At 36.4% G+C, this 15,098-nt stretch overlaps 2 protein-coding genes across 2 annotated transcripts in view; both read left to right on the top strand.

Annotated features, from left to right (window-relative positions):
- Positions 1-45: 45 nt before the first annotated feature.
- LOC125231198 (protein phosphatase inhibitor 2-like) lies at positions 46-2,531 on the top strand. Its single transcript, XM_048136571.1, has 2 exons — positions 46-514; positions 1,995-2,531. Exons 1-2 carry the CDS (start codon positions 110-112, stop codon positions 2,061-2,063), a joined length of 474 nt encoding a protein of 157 aa, XP_047992528.1. The 5' UTR covers positions 46-109; the 3' UTR covers positions 2,064-2,531.
- Positions 2,532-10,167: 7,636 nt separating this feature from the next.
- LOC125230867 (rootletin-like) overlaps positions 10,168-15,098 on the top strand; it is a 105,288-nt gene continuing 100,357 nt past the window's right edge. The window contains exons 1-3 of the mRNA XM_048136120.1: positions 10,168-10,278; positions 10,561-11,619; positions 13,516-14,210. Of these exons, the coding sequence (XP_047992077.1) occupies positions 10,234-10,278; positions 10,561-11,619; positions 13,516-14,210 (1,799 nt within the window). The 5' untranslated portion in view covers positions 10,168-10,233. The remainder of the gene's footprint in view (positions 10,279-10,560; positions 11,620-13,515; positions 14,211-15,098) is intronic.

Raw genomic sequence — 15,098 nt, 5'->3', positions numbered from 1 at the left:
GCCCGTAGTAACGAGTTATTAGACGTTATCACGTCAAACTTGGTAAAGTAAAAGCTGAAAACTGCAACACCTACTCAATCGCTCTGTGAAATGCAACAGTATTAGCAGCATGGCTCAGAATCTGCAAAAGAAGCCCTCCAAGGGTATACTGAAGACGTCGCGCAGCGTGGACGTGCAGAGCAGCGATGGGGCTCCGTCTACGAGTAAGCGGGCGAAGGAGCAGCGATTCGACGAGATGAACATAATGGAGACGTTTCACCCGGCGAATAAGGACTACGGGCATATGAAAGTGGATGAGCCGAAGACGCCGTTTTCGGAGTCTGTCGACGGAGACTTGGAGCCGGCGGACGAGCTGGACGCGAACATCCTGGCGGCGAAGCTGGCGGCTAGTATGAACAAGCCGCCGAAGTGCGTGGAGAGCGACAGCGACGAGGACATGGACGAGTCGGACGAGGCGCGCGAGCGCCGGCTCGAGTTCGAGAAGAAGAGGAAAATGCATTATAATGAGTTCCAGGTGAGTTTACGTACATTTTGAGATAGCGGTTTTTTTCCGTCTGGCCAATGAATGCAACTGCTATCCAACATCAGTGAAAACATAACAAGCAACTGAAATGTATTTAGATAAATCAGATAAATGTATAGGTACTGTAGGACTTAATAAGACTAGAGTTTATAGTCATGATAATGACTTTTTCCATAGTGGTTTTTCAACATTCAAGTTCAGTTTATTTGAATTGATTATTTTTTTTCTGTTTATCTTATCTTACACAGTTTATATAGTTTTTTTGCAATGCAACATGCACACTGCAATATGCAATAGATATTTTAATAATTTAGTGTTAACAGTTTAGTACTTAACTTGGCGCTAGGCCGGGAAAACGCTAGGTTGAAGACGAAGAGTTTAGTACTTAGTTTTTTTTATACCATGTTGGTGGCAAACAGGTATACGGTCCGCCTGATGGAAAGCAGTCACCGTAACCTATGGACGCCTGCAACTCAAGGGGTGTCACACCACAGGGTGAAACACCTTGGCAGGGAGCTCATTACACAGCCAGAGCGACCGCGGGAGGAAATTCCTCTGAAATAGCATGTGATTGACATATTTCAGTTCAGGCATCCAATTTTTTTTTATCTTTTATTTATTTGTTTTTTTTTTATATCTGCCATCGGCTATGTTTAGCCATAATCAGATTTTTTGTTTATATATTATAAGTTGGAGAGGTATTCCATTAAACACTCTCATGATGTTTCTAGAATTTATCTTCTAGTGCCTCTGGTCCAGACGCAGTATCTCCCATCTTTTAAGCCTGCTCGGGTTGTCGTTAGTGTTCACCAGGTCCCTCGCAAGTTGGTTTGTATGTTTTTTCAGACGTTCTTTGTACTTGATACAATATCTGTTGACCTCCTCTTTTATAGTTGGCATTTTTAGGTACTCATGTATTTCTGTATTCTTTGCAAACCATGGTGCACATGGCACAGCCCTCAGGACATTGTTCTGAAACCTTTGTAGGATTTCGAGGTTTGAGTTACTGGCCGTTCCCCAGAGTTCTATGCCGTATGTCCATATCGGTTTTATAATGCATTTATAAATTAGCATTTTATTTGTTAGTGTAAGAGTTGTTTGTCTGCCTATTAACCAGTAAAGGCGCTTATAATGAAGGTCTGCTTCTTTTCTTTTTGTTTTGATGTGGTTGGCCCATGTTAGTCTTCTATCCATGTGTAGACCAAGGTATCTTATACAGGTTTCCTGGGGTAATTGTTCCCCTCGCAGATTCACAGCCGACAATCTCCGCAGGCATCTAAAATAAAAAGAATAAAATGTTTATTACCACCATAAATACCTACAAACATACCCCAGAAAATGCATTCTAATAAGAATGGTTTTATTCTTAAATACTGTATGTCACGTAATGAGGTTGCAAAGCGCCTGGCCTTACCAAATCATAAAAAGACGCCTCTACTGCTTGTTACAGCTATCATATCTTCTTTTCCAGGCATTACAACTGGCTAGAAAGCTGCTGGCCCAGGAAGAGGATGAGGAGGAAGAAAAACAGACCACCTGACTGCCGAGCACACACCTCCGCCTGCAGGGCTGCGTGTAAAGGCTTGTAGACCGCCCTTAACTGGCCATTTGTAGTCCTTTTGAGCAACAAACACAATCATTTAACCTTTTTCCATGCCATGGTTTTTCGAAGAAATGTAAATATAATTTATGCAGCTTAGATGATTCATTTACTGACAAGTCACTTTTTCCGAAGCATTAATATGAAAATAGACTTCTAAGGTTGAGATTCTATTGGTGCATATGTTGCCTCCTGATACTATGTCTGGGAGATGATTAATATAATGCACTCAACCCTTTGAATGCCTAATGTGTATGGTGTGTCATCTCAAATCATGTCAGGGTACACATGTTCATCTGTGACCAAAGAGGATCAAGTATTATAGAGAGTTACTATCAAAGTAAAATATGTAATCACAGTGCATAGACTGCCATCTCTCGACACAGGCTTAAAACTTTTAAAAATCAGTCTTGACTATTTGGCCCATATTCTTAGCTTGATATGTGTTAAAATATCAAATATTAATATTAGTGCTATCTAGCCGAACGTCCCCCAAAGGTGTAACACCATCTAGGCTACCTTTTTCTATATGGTTCTGATGTACGTTATTTTCTTAGACTAGCTGTCTATACGGAGTTACATATGTCTTTGCCTGTGGCACACGGGTGTGTAATGATTGGTATAATTTTTTTTGGTATAGTAACATTTGATATAACAACATTTGGTATATTTTTAAAGGATATAACCACTCATTTGACATAATTAACATTTGGTATAACCGTAAAATATCTACTTTTATTTTGTATAATCATTATTTCGTATAACACTTATTTATAATAACCGTTATATGGTATAACTATCTATTGATATATGACTAGTATAATATAACTAGCAAAAGGTATAAAACATTTCATGAATTATTTTTATACTTTTTGAAGGGATCACAGTTCTAACCTAACCTAATCTACTTTTCTGACAGTACATATATGTTTAAGGGTCACAGTTCTAACCTAACCTAACCTATTTTTTCTGGTAGCAGCGCGTTGTGTGTAGGGGTCACAGTTCTAAGCTAATCTACTTTTCTGGTAAATGATGGATCTAATTTATTGTATTTTTATTTTATTCTAACTGTGTTTTAGAAAAAAATTGTGTTATACAATTTATTTATTAACGAAAATAATCACTATACTCAAAGTATGTTATAATAAATGTTTTTCGGAAAAATGATCACTATATTAAATAAGAATTATACAATTTGTTAGTATATTATTTGTTGTTATATGATTCAATAATTATATCAAATGATCGTTATAATGACTAAAAATATATCAAAAAAAGTTATATCGATCGATACGCACCCGTGGCACACGACTACTATAATCTTAGGCTGTGAAAGGGTTAAATTACACAAAACTTGGCATTAACTGCTTATTTAAATCTGTTATTGCTAAAAACAGTAAAATATTTTTTTATGGTGTTAATACTGTTTGTCTGCCCATGGCCAGTTAAGCATGCTGTTCAGTATTTTAGCCTGTGTTCTGGCATTATGGCTTGTAGGTGTATCATTTAAAAGCCAAGTCATCACAAATAGTCATCAATCATGGTGTCAATAAGCTTCAGGTCCATCATCGCTATGAATTTGCCATCAATTCAATTTTAATAATTTTGGATATTTTAGTAACATTAAACAGTCTTTAAAATAATATACTTTAAAATGTAATTGATATGTAAGACAATAAGTACTAAAATATGTCACACTAAAAAATGAAATGTATTTCTGGACTGTTTCAATGTTACTGTTTCGCTTTCCATCAGGCGGGCCGTATAACTGTTTGCCACCGACGTAGTATAAAAATAAATGTAACACACTGTCACCATAAGAAAATGTGCTATCAGTATTATCAGAAATATCTCAGCACATCTAATACTGGGATATCTCGATTATCAAGTAATAAGCGACTGAATAATTATTCAAAATTACAAAATTGACTGTGAGGCAGATGCCCAAATTAAGTAGAAATCCATAAAAACGTTGAAAGCTTCATTTGGCAAGTCCAACTTTTTGATTACTTTATTTATACTTATATATATTACAATATATATATTATAGATCACAGACACATGAATAATTATAATTTTCAGTACAGATGGTCGTTTTTTTACGCACTAGTTCGAGAAGTTGTTCATTATATGCCAGGTCGAAACTTCGGAGGCTCATCTGTACTGAAAAACGTCGTACGATACACGTGCGAAAAGGAAATTCGTAACTCGTGTCGATTTAAAACACTCCCTTCGGTCGTGTTTTAATTTATCGCCACTCGTTTCGAACTTCCTTTTTTACGCACGTATCATAATGTACTATTAAACCCATTTTGTATGGAAACTGTCAATTTAACATGTTGAAGGTTATGACTCAACTAGTTAGGTGATATTGTATGACTCAACCTCAAGTTCAATAAAATAAATTATATGAGCTTGAGTAGTAAGACCGAACATAACTATACGCAATTGAGTCATTAATGTATAACTTAACTTAGAAATCATATTAATTTAACCAATCACAAACATTATAATAAAACTCAATTATTATTTATAGGTTGTGAAAAATAATTTAATTGGTGTATATCAAAAGTGTTCCATTAAATATCAAAGATGCCATACATGGTTCCTTCCAAGGCTGTTGAGTCGCCTCTAAAAGAATTACGCATAAAATTCTAAATTATACAGAATTTCTTATCTATTATTGTATATTTGCATTGTTTGTGTAAGTTTATGTATTTGTATTTTTTGTCGTACTATTTTTGACTTAAGCCATGAAAAGTTGCATTTCGAGGGTAGTTTTGTGACATCGTATGACTCAACCTCGTATACTTACGCGATTATTATACGAATTTGAGTGGTCAAGGTCAAACATCATCCTCCTCCTTGCGTTGTCCCAGCGTTTTGCCACGGTTCTTGGGAGCCTGGGGTCCGCTTTGACAACTAATCCCAAGATTTAGCGTAGGCACTAGTTTTACGAAAGCGACTGCCATCTAACCTTCCAACCCGAAGGTTAACTAGACCTAATTGGAATTTGTCCGGTTTCCTCACGATGTATTCCTTGACCGAAAAGCGACTGGCAAATAAGAAATGACATTTTGCACATAAGTTTCGAAAAACTCATTCGTGCGAGCCGGGGTTCGAATCCGCGACCTCCGGAACGAAAGTCGCACGCACTTACATAACTACTTATACGAGATTGAGTCACACGGCCAGCAATTAGTGACAGTTGGATATGGGATAAGTTTTAAGATGAATTCAAGGTAGAGAAAAAAATAATTTATAATTATTGTGCATGCACATTTAGGAAACCTTACTGTTTCATGGGATTTAAAACGTTGCTGAGGTGGCTACTCGCTACTAATAGGACTTAAAGACTTTATTAACAGTTCCTAGTCTTAACCCGAATTAATAAAAAAAAGTACGAATGATTAGCGCTCAGAACAAACAGCACTTAAACAGTCAAGTTTACACTCGTACGTGAGCAGAAATATCTTAGCATGACTCTCAGTGCCGGCCCGAGCAGAGCAGAGTGGTTTTCCCATGGAAACGGGCCCTTATGCCCAAGTCATAGTCGTAATAATAACGACCCATTGAGACATTGAACACCGTAAATATTAAGGGGCTGACAACACCCAATTGCGCAAAATTGATGTTACTTACGCAGTTTTTTAAGACAAACTATTAGTTTTAGTAAGGCAAGTAAATTATATGTTATTATTCATTATATTTCAACGAACATAGCCGTACTCGATACACGATTTGGTCTCGAGTTAGTCATTAAACGGTTCTATGTCGTTCAATTATTCACTTACTTGTCTTTAATTAAAATTACAATAGCAAAAATATTCATATCTAAAACACTAATGAAACATTTTGCACAAATAATGCATCTTTCTATTTTATTTTAATATTTTCCGTGATTTTCGTACCTAGCCGCCCTCTTTTAGTGACATCGCACTCTCACTTACTCCCATACGAATAGACAGTGTACGCTAGCGTCAAGGCCATTGGGTGTTGTCAGCGTCTTAATAAACTATAAGCTTCTCTTACAGGCAGTTCTTACAAAGATATCTTAAATTTTAACCTTGTGTTCTGGCGTTTCCTTCCAGCATTTGTCAAATTCAGCCATCTTTCTTTGTAATATGGCTACAAATTGAATCTTAGACGTATCCTTATTATAGTGTTAATTTGATAGACATAGTTGGAAGTGTTAGGTTCGTGTTTTATTAGTCAAGCCATGGCATACATCTAACGAACAAGTAAAACACGTAACCTTATACTTTATAAACTTAAAACTAGAGTCGAATTTTACTAGTAGGTACTGCCCAAGTCTGTAATAGACGTCATTTTGGATTAAACGTTTCTAATAGTAATTAGAAATTTAATCGCATAGAACAACATTGTCTCGATCAACTCTTGCTCATAGATAATTCATACACAATAAGGAACCTTAACCTTATTTCAATAGTATAAAGTGTACAAATTGACACTCTAAATTAAAAAAATGTCTTGAAGTTCTGAAGACATATCACAGAAACAACCAATACTATCGTGCCAGTGAAATAATCTTAATATTTATAGTAAGCTACCTTTTGCCCGCGGCTTCGCTCCCGTTAAATTCGAAAATTGCGGAATGCTCCATTCAAAATTCTACCCCCTCCCCCCTTCTAGGGAAGTGGGGAGTTATAAAGAGACAAAAAGTAGCCTATGTCACTCTCCATCCCTTCAACTATCTTCACTTAAAAAATCACGTCAATACGTCGCTCCGTCTTGCCGTGAAAGACGGACCAACAAACAGACACACACACTTTCCCATTTATAATATTAGTATGGATTACATAACAACTTAGCACCTTGATTTTTGAGTCTGTATATTTTTTCTTTCTGCATCATATTATAATAGAGGCGATTCACGCACTGATATAATAATATTGTAGCAATATGTGGCGATGAACCGGCATGCAGTTGTATTGGTGCGGAGCATTTCGTTTCCATCACCAATTCACCACCTAGTGTATTGTAAAGGCTGGCGTTCACTAGGCTCGCCGAATCGAATCTCTATAATTCGCCTGCATTTACTCATACTATGAGACTGCGTTACTTACCAACCACTTACATAGATTGGACGCAGCTCGATTCGACGTAAGTGGAAGCCTTAGTCCGTTTTCACATTATCCGATCCGATATCGGATGTCGGAAGGATTTCAATGGAAAAAATCCAATATGGCGGATTAAATGTATGGGATATCGGTCCGACATCCGATATCGGATCGGATAATGTGAAAACGCACTTAACGTATTTCTTTTATTAACCAACGCTGCGCTCGGCACTACCATTGTCAGTGTGTGTACCTTACAATAATATGACGTCAAACATTGAGATTATCGAGCTTGTCGAAGGTTACATAGGCTATAGACGTAGCGTAGGGACAATATGTATTTATTGTTGTGACTTGACAATGCCTTGTATTGTGATCTTGAACTGAGCTAACGTGACTTTGTAACAAATGGATTTCTAAACCTTGATTTCCGAGTTATTTGAGAATTTTCTAAAATAGCCTAATAGATGGTAGTGGAAATAGCTTATCCTGATATGAATCACAGATTCTGCGGGGGGCGTAGCACATTAGCTCGATAAACTTTATTACATCGGTGCGTTCCCATCGCAATTACAAATAGTGCGAAAAGGACGACAAGCTAGGCAATTATGGTCGCGCGATAAATGATAAAACATCTGGCCGTTCCTATCGCGCTTACTAATAGTGCGATAGGGACGGCCTGATATTTTATCGTCTATCGCGCGACCATGCTACCCGTGCTGATGTTATATCGTTTATCACGCGACCATACTTACCTGCCTGGACTCTGAGCTCAGAATCTCTAGCAGATTCAATCCTGGTGATATTCCAAAAAAAATGTATGGAAAATAAACTTTGTACCTAATTTCCACTACCATCTTCTTTTGATGGTGTGGTGTGAGAATAAAGTTTCAATATGTTTTTCTGAAAACACCCATCTGCGGTACGAATGCATCTTTAGATCTACAAAGATTGATAAACCATTCATTATTGTTTGTTGGAAATGCAATAAGAGATATGTGTAATTGACAATTGCAATCTATTTTATACACGGGGCGATAGAAAGATTATCGAAAGCTGCTAACGTTAATGTATTGTTTTTGTAGTTTCAGATTGTATTGTATAAGAAAATTCTAAATATTCTATAAAAGCGGCGCGGATTCTTTCTGCGTATCGAATCCACAGCCACACGTTCGCGGCTTCGCGCCGCGATATTACGCGCGCGAGTGTAGATGGCGCTTTAGCTTCCAAATTACTTGATCTCGGTTCGTTTTTGTAATGCATTCGTTTGTAAATAATGCTTTCGATGGTAGATGGTCTGAGATTATTATGAAAATGAATAGAGATCGTGTTTTTATTTACATGCATTTAACTATTACATGGGAAAGTTGAAATAATCTTGCACAACAAAGCCGAATACCTATTTAGTATTGAACTATAATTATTTGTTTCAACAAAGGGGCCAAGGTAATTCCCTCTATTTTCTAGATTCCTCATTTTCGAACAAATCCATCATAGTAATTTGGTACCTATTTATTACGTATCCTTCCCTATGTTTGCATGCTTCGTTGTGTAAGAAATAATTGCAGATGACTACACAATTGTGTTCTTTGATTTCTATATTTTATCTATTTACTGCAATTCTTCCTATAAAATGTTACTCGCGAGAGTCGCAAGCCAAAAATGATCATCAATTAACTATTTCCCTGAGTAACCTGAGTTATCTTAAAAATATAAGTCAGAGATTATAACACGTATTTACTAGGCAGTGAGAGTGTTAACTAGTAGTCAAAGGGTTAAAGATAAGTTAACCGGAAGGTATTGACTGGAAAGTTTAAACTGGCAATAATATTGTAAAAGCTAAGGATTATTCACACAATTTGCAAAGCAATATGTGTGTGGATTGTATGATACGAATAAGTAAATAAAGAACTTAAAACTTGAAGTACTTAAGTTGATGCATAAACTGCTGCGTTTAAACAACTTGATGTTTTTTTTTTACATTGGTGTGGATGCGGCATTACTAAACTTCACGTAATAGACTATCGCACCGCACCTAGGTCATAGTGACCTACATCTATTAGTGCGCCAAGGTCATGGTGTGGTGCGATAGTCTGTAGACCCTAGAATGATGATGAATATGCTAACGATTTTTCACACCAGTGTGGACGCGTCACAATCCAATAACTTCAATTGTAGATTGGCCTTGTATTGAATATTGTTATATTTTGTAGGAAATGTACAGAATGAAATGGCTTTTTCTAAAATGTTATGTGTAAATAGTAATAAAGTATATTGATATCCGATCGTGTTTCATTAAAACATTACCTATTTTGACAAATGTACAAAATCAAAAACAGGTTAATGGTAAATGCTATCTACATTTTGATGAAATTAAACTGTTATATTGTTACCGATCACCGATCACTACCCATTACAAAAAGTCATCCACTCGCAATATCGTGTGCATTCGCGAAAGAAACAAAGGAAAGTAGGTCACTAGTATACACTGCTAATTTAATAAAATGTGAACTCGTGCAAGTTATTTGATTTGTGCCTATTGTTATTGTTGGTTCCAGTTTTCATCTCTCACTTCAGTGGCTGGAAAAGAGTTTCTAACAAGGTTTATTAAATTAGTTGCAAAACCAAGCGTTAGTCACTTGCTGCTGTTTTTATTTTGTTTAAAAAAAGCGCTAAAACTTGTGAATGATTTGATGGGAAAAGTGTTTTGTTCAATGCTTCATCTAAGGATTGTCATAATACGTTTTCAAAATCTAGAAGAGGTAAGTTACACTTACAAATATTTATTAGCTTATAAAAAACAAAGCTAGATTAATTACGTATTTTCAAAGGTTTTCATAAAATAAGAAAGTTAGAACTTATTTGACGTTTAGTTTGTTGTTGAAATAGCAAAAACGAAACGCAGCGTTAGTTTTTTTTTTTAATGGCTCATAGTTTGTATTTTATTTGAATGAAACGTCGTCTTGACAACCAATTTTAGTGAATAAAATGATTTTTTCGATTGTTAAATAATATGAATATGTTAAATTATGGGTGATATTCACAATATTCCACCGCTCACAGCAGAATCCAAGGTAAGCTTAGCATGCAATCGATATAATTTTGTTCTCGATCGTCCCCGTGAAAGCGTATCAAACTATCGCGTAGAAGGTTTATATTCGTCGATACGTTAAAAATAGTTCAGAAAATGCATCGCCGCGGTGCCCTACCTGTTCTAGAACGACCTACTCTCCGTTATCGAGCCGCGAGTCCTAGAAAGCTGTTATTACGCAGGTTTCATTCAAGTTTTCATCTTCAAATCCTCCAATGGTCATAAATCAACTCGCCCATTGATTTTATTTTTGATTTATTTTTAGAACGTTCTTCCGGATGTCGTACATTCTCAACAGATTCCCGCGGAAGGGACCGCGGTAACCGATACAGAAGCATCTCAAATAGATACGCCACACAATGATACAGGAACTCCAGTCATTAAAGAAGATGACAGCCAGACGGAGTCCATATCTGAACACATTCCCTCCAAAATGGAGTATTCCATTACTGAATCAGATAATGCTGGCGGGGTACAGTCAGGGCTGCTCCAAGTGGGGCAGCATGACACAGATCCATCACGCAATAGCTCTTTAAACATACCACTTGCCCCGTCCTCCAGTGATAACCCTAGTCCACAAGATCCCAGCAAAAGCACCTCATGGCCTGACCCTAAGTCAACAGATATTTATCACATAAGTGAAGAAAGCCCTGTGAATTTAGCATCCGAATCAGTATCCAAAGACACTCATGAAACTCTACAGGCTGAAGAGAAATCTCAACATGAAAAACCACAAGAATCTCCAAGAAGTGACAAATATCTTGATTCACTTAATGAGGAAACATATCCTAAGTCAAATGTATCCGAGGATGAACATGAGATTGAAAAGCGTAGTCATTCTTCTGTGTCACCGCCATTGTCTGTGGGGGAAGATTCCCTAAAACTTGCTAGTTCAGGGTCTGAAGAGATCATAAAGTTAGACATAAGAGGCCATGGTGCTCCTAAATTTCCACTCTCAGCTGCCAAAATTATTTTTGGGCCTCCTCCAGACGGTAGTACCATAGTTGATGAGGAAATTCAGCCCTTACCAGTATTCCAGACCCTTATGTCCCCTTTCCTAGTTGGAGCTGGGGAAATGAAGGTGGAAGAGCTATTTGATGAGAAGGAATCTCAAGGTGAAATGGAGAGAGACAGTTTGTCAAGTATAGACAAAATCGAACAAAGTGATTTGTTAGTAGAGGAGGTTGTTATAGATGATACGAAAGAAAAGTTGCAGGATGAGTCTATGCCCAGTATGCCGCAGCCAAAGTCCCTGGGTGACACCATGTCTTTTAGTACAATGACGACAGACTACAAGACAATATGTGAAGAGTTTCAAGCTAAGGTATGGGATCTGCAAGAGCAGCTGGTTGTAATATTGTTGCACTTGGGTGTTTTTATATTCTGTGCTTTGCTCTTGCTCAAACAGTTGGCTTGCCATATGTACACTTTTTTGTTTAGGAAGAAATCACGACATATTGATGTAGAACTGTCTTAATAAATGTGTGTGTGTTTAAATGTGTCTATGTTGTAGTTAGTTGGGTAATAATGGTAAAATAGTAAGGTTTTGGGTTCCTTTTCAACATCAGGGCTTGCATATTGGTGGTACACTGTCTTTCTTAGATAAAAGTAAATAAGAGAAAGATAAATGGAAAATATATGCACATGAGATTTGTAATGACTAATAAATCTTTATAGACTATTAATACTGAGAAATAGAACCATTTTAAACCGAAGCTAAGGACACAAAATTCCATATATGTTATCCAATTCGTAAAAAAATTAAGAAGTATTGTCATAGAATGTTAGTAATTCTTGTATGTTTAAAAAAAATTGCAGACAAGCGAAATATTACATTAACAATGTAATATTAATGTGTTTTAGCTAAGTACCTTTATAAACAGGGAAATCACATACACTTATAATATTTTAAGGTACAGCGGAGCAAATCTCGACTGGGGGGGCAAATGTAACAATAATTTTTTCTGTTTTGCAATGTTTGCATTATTAAATAAAGTGTCCACCGGTTATTTATGGTAGGCGTGTTCAGTGGATACATGTAGAACTCAACATCATAGTGTAATAATGGAAAAAATGGATTAGTTACAATTGCCCCCCAGTCGAGATTTGCCCCGCTGTACCTTATACAGCTTTAAATGTGCATGAAGTAGTTGGGTTCTTATGTTGTTGCAAATTATATTTACTTTGTATTTTATTTAAAAAAAAAAACAGTATTTGGATTTTTTTTTTTTATTATTCTGTACTAAAACTCAAATACATATGTAGATTTTTTATTGATTGAATAAACAATAATCTGTAAGTTAAAAGTGTCCGTTCAATAACAGTGAACATTTGCAAGCTCTACAATATGACAAGGGTTAGTGATGTTAATCAAAGAAAGCTCTATGAAACTAAGCTCTTGTGACTTCACCTTTTAAAGGAAAAATTGGGATATAAAAATCTGCCATTGCTTTTAAAAAACAAAGTTTAATGGCGGCTGGAAAATAGTCATTCATTCACATTTCAATTAGGTACATTACTCTATCCTATTAAGATTTAGATAAAGTATTTGAATCTTTATTTTCATTGAGTTGAAATCTCTCACAAGGTAGGTAGTCGTATTTTCAACTTTTAAATTAATCTTTAATCTTTATTGGTAATCTATAATCTTCAGATCTTAATAGTATAAAGTAATTCATCTGCTGATAGGCAAAACTCACTATTGACTGACTGCAATCAAATCTCTAATAATCTTCCATTTTATAATTCCAGTTAAGTACTGAAAGTTACCATTACCTACCTATTACACAGACAGTATTGGATGGTAAAAGTAAGGACGCACGGATAATTTCGTACATTGACCCCTGAGTTGCTCTCTCTCGTAGATCTATAGCATATACAGTCACCAGCATAAGTAAGTGATGATTTCTCTGGTGACTGTACATAATTATATTGAAAATAAAGTAAAATAAAAATAAATAAATGTTTCAATATTACCTACCAGTAAAGATCACTTTGCGAGCAACGCAATATAATTATTCGCATGTTATGCTAGTTGAGACATGGCGGGTCATTGTTTGCAATTCTTCGAGTTTAGCATCCATACTTTGGAGTTAAAAGATGTGATTGTCAATTTTTGTAACTAGGGATTTAAAAAAAAAGTGAGGTTTTGTCACCAGCAGTAAAGTGTGTCGATGTTGCTAAGCATGCTTCCGTGTCAATGAACGCTTCTGTCTTTCAGCTTGTGCATTTGGAGTCGGCTATCACGAAGCGCGACGCACTAATCGAGGAACTCACCGTTACCTTACAGCGCTCGATCCGCGACCGGGACGCTCTGGCCCTAGAGAACCAGCACCTTTGCCATGAGATCTCCCAACGCGCTGAGACCTCCGAACATGACACCATCAAACAACAACTCTCCGACTATGTCAAATACGAAAGCATGCTCAAAGAAGACACCAAGTTCTATTCAGCTTTAATGAGTAGCGGCTCATCAGCCAAAAGCTCAAACGGAGAAAAAGATAATGACCGCGAAGAAATGACTGTCAACTATTCTAAATCCGACTTGAAATCTGATTCTGACGATTTCCAAGGTTTTGAAACTAAATTAAATGAAGTAATAAACAGATTTGAAGAGAGCATTGAAGAGAATTTAAGGAATAAGATCAGGGAGAGTCTTATTCAAGTTTTGTGCGACGAAATAGCTCGGATTAGGATAGAATCTGATACCGATGTTAAAGAACTTGAAACACAGTTGCGGCAAGACAAACATGCTTTCAACGTGGAGACGAGACGGTTGAGAGAACTGCTGGCTTCGGTGAAGGCTGGTAATGCTGATATTGAAGAGTTGAGAGAGGAGCTCGACTGCAAACATGAGAAGGAGATGGAGAATCTCAGAATGTATTTTGAGAAGAAATGCTCGGATATGGAGAGAAGGTATGTGTGTCTTTTTATATACATATTATAAGCCCTGCCTAATGCACAGTAGGTATCAGTCATACATTTTAATTATATCTATATCTCTTATAGCCGCCATCTGGAAATGAGAGTGTTAGTTCGATTTTACGAGGAAAGGCCTTTCGGCCGTGAAACTGAAACTCTGAGCAAGTTTCATTCTTATTGGCGATTTGAGTTTTCTTTCTAAATAAATAAAGTTTAGTAGAATATTGTCTTCGGTTAGAGCGATTGTTACTCATGAAATAAAACTAGGGAAACAGGTTATATCGGGTATAAAAAGCGCGGAAAGCTCAAGAGGCAAATTTTCGTCGCTAATTAGCATTTCAAATATTTCTACATTTTTGTATATGAAACTAAGTAATAGTTCTAGTAGTTCACATGCAACCCTTATACTCATAACGATATTATCTGCTTAGTTACCAATGCCAATAGACATATTGATTTAATATCAACCTTTTCTACAACTCTCATAAAATGTTTCTCCCTATCTAGTTAAAAGAAAACGATCTTAATCGCCAAGGAGCAAAGCTAAAAATCGTGTGTCATTGTATACTTCAAGGACAGGTTATTTTTAAACCTAGGTTTAGCCAGTTAGAACTTAGGTTTAATAAATAAAACCTATGGGTGTTATACATTTCTAGCTTGGAATAATAAATGTGAATGTTTCTTTTTTTGCTGCCAAGGCCAAAACTGGGAAAAAGGTGAGGAATTTTATCAATTACTCTACTCATTATTATTTAAATTAGTATACTGTTGAATTAAATAGTAAACTGTTGCTCTCTATGGTTTAAAATTCAAGTTAATTAGCTATTTGTATGCGCTTTGCGTGGATCGTGACACGAAATGATGTAAACGACTTAGTTGGAA

Source organism: Leguminivora glycinivorella, chromosome 11 (assembly GCF_023078275.1).
Source record: "Leguminivora glycinivorella isolate SPB_JAAS2020 chromosome 11, LegGlyc_1.1, whole genome shotgun sequence".
Classification (NCBI taxonomy): Eukaryota; Metazoa; Arthropoda; class Insecta; order Lepidoptera; family Tortricidae; genus Leguminivora; species Leguminivora glycinivorella.
Note: the sequence above shows the minus strand (reverse complement) of the source record. Positions and strands in the feature narration are given on the sequence as shown.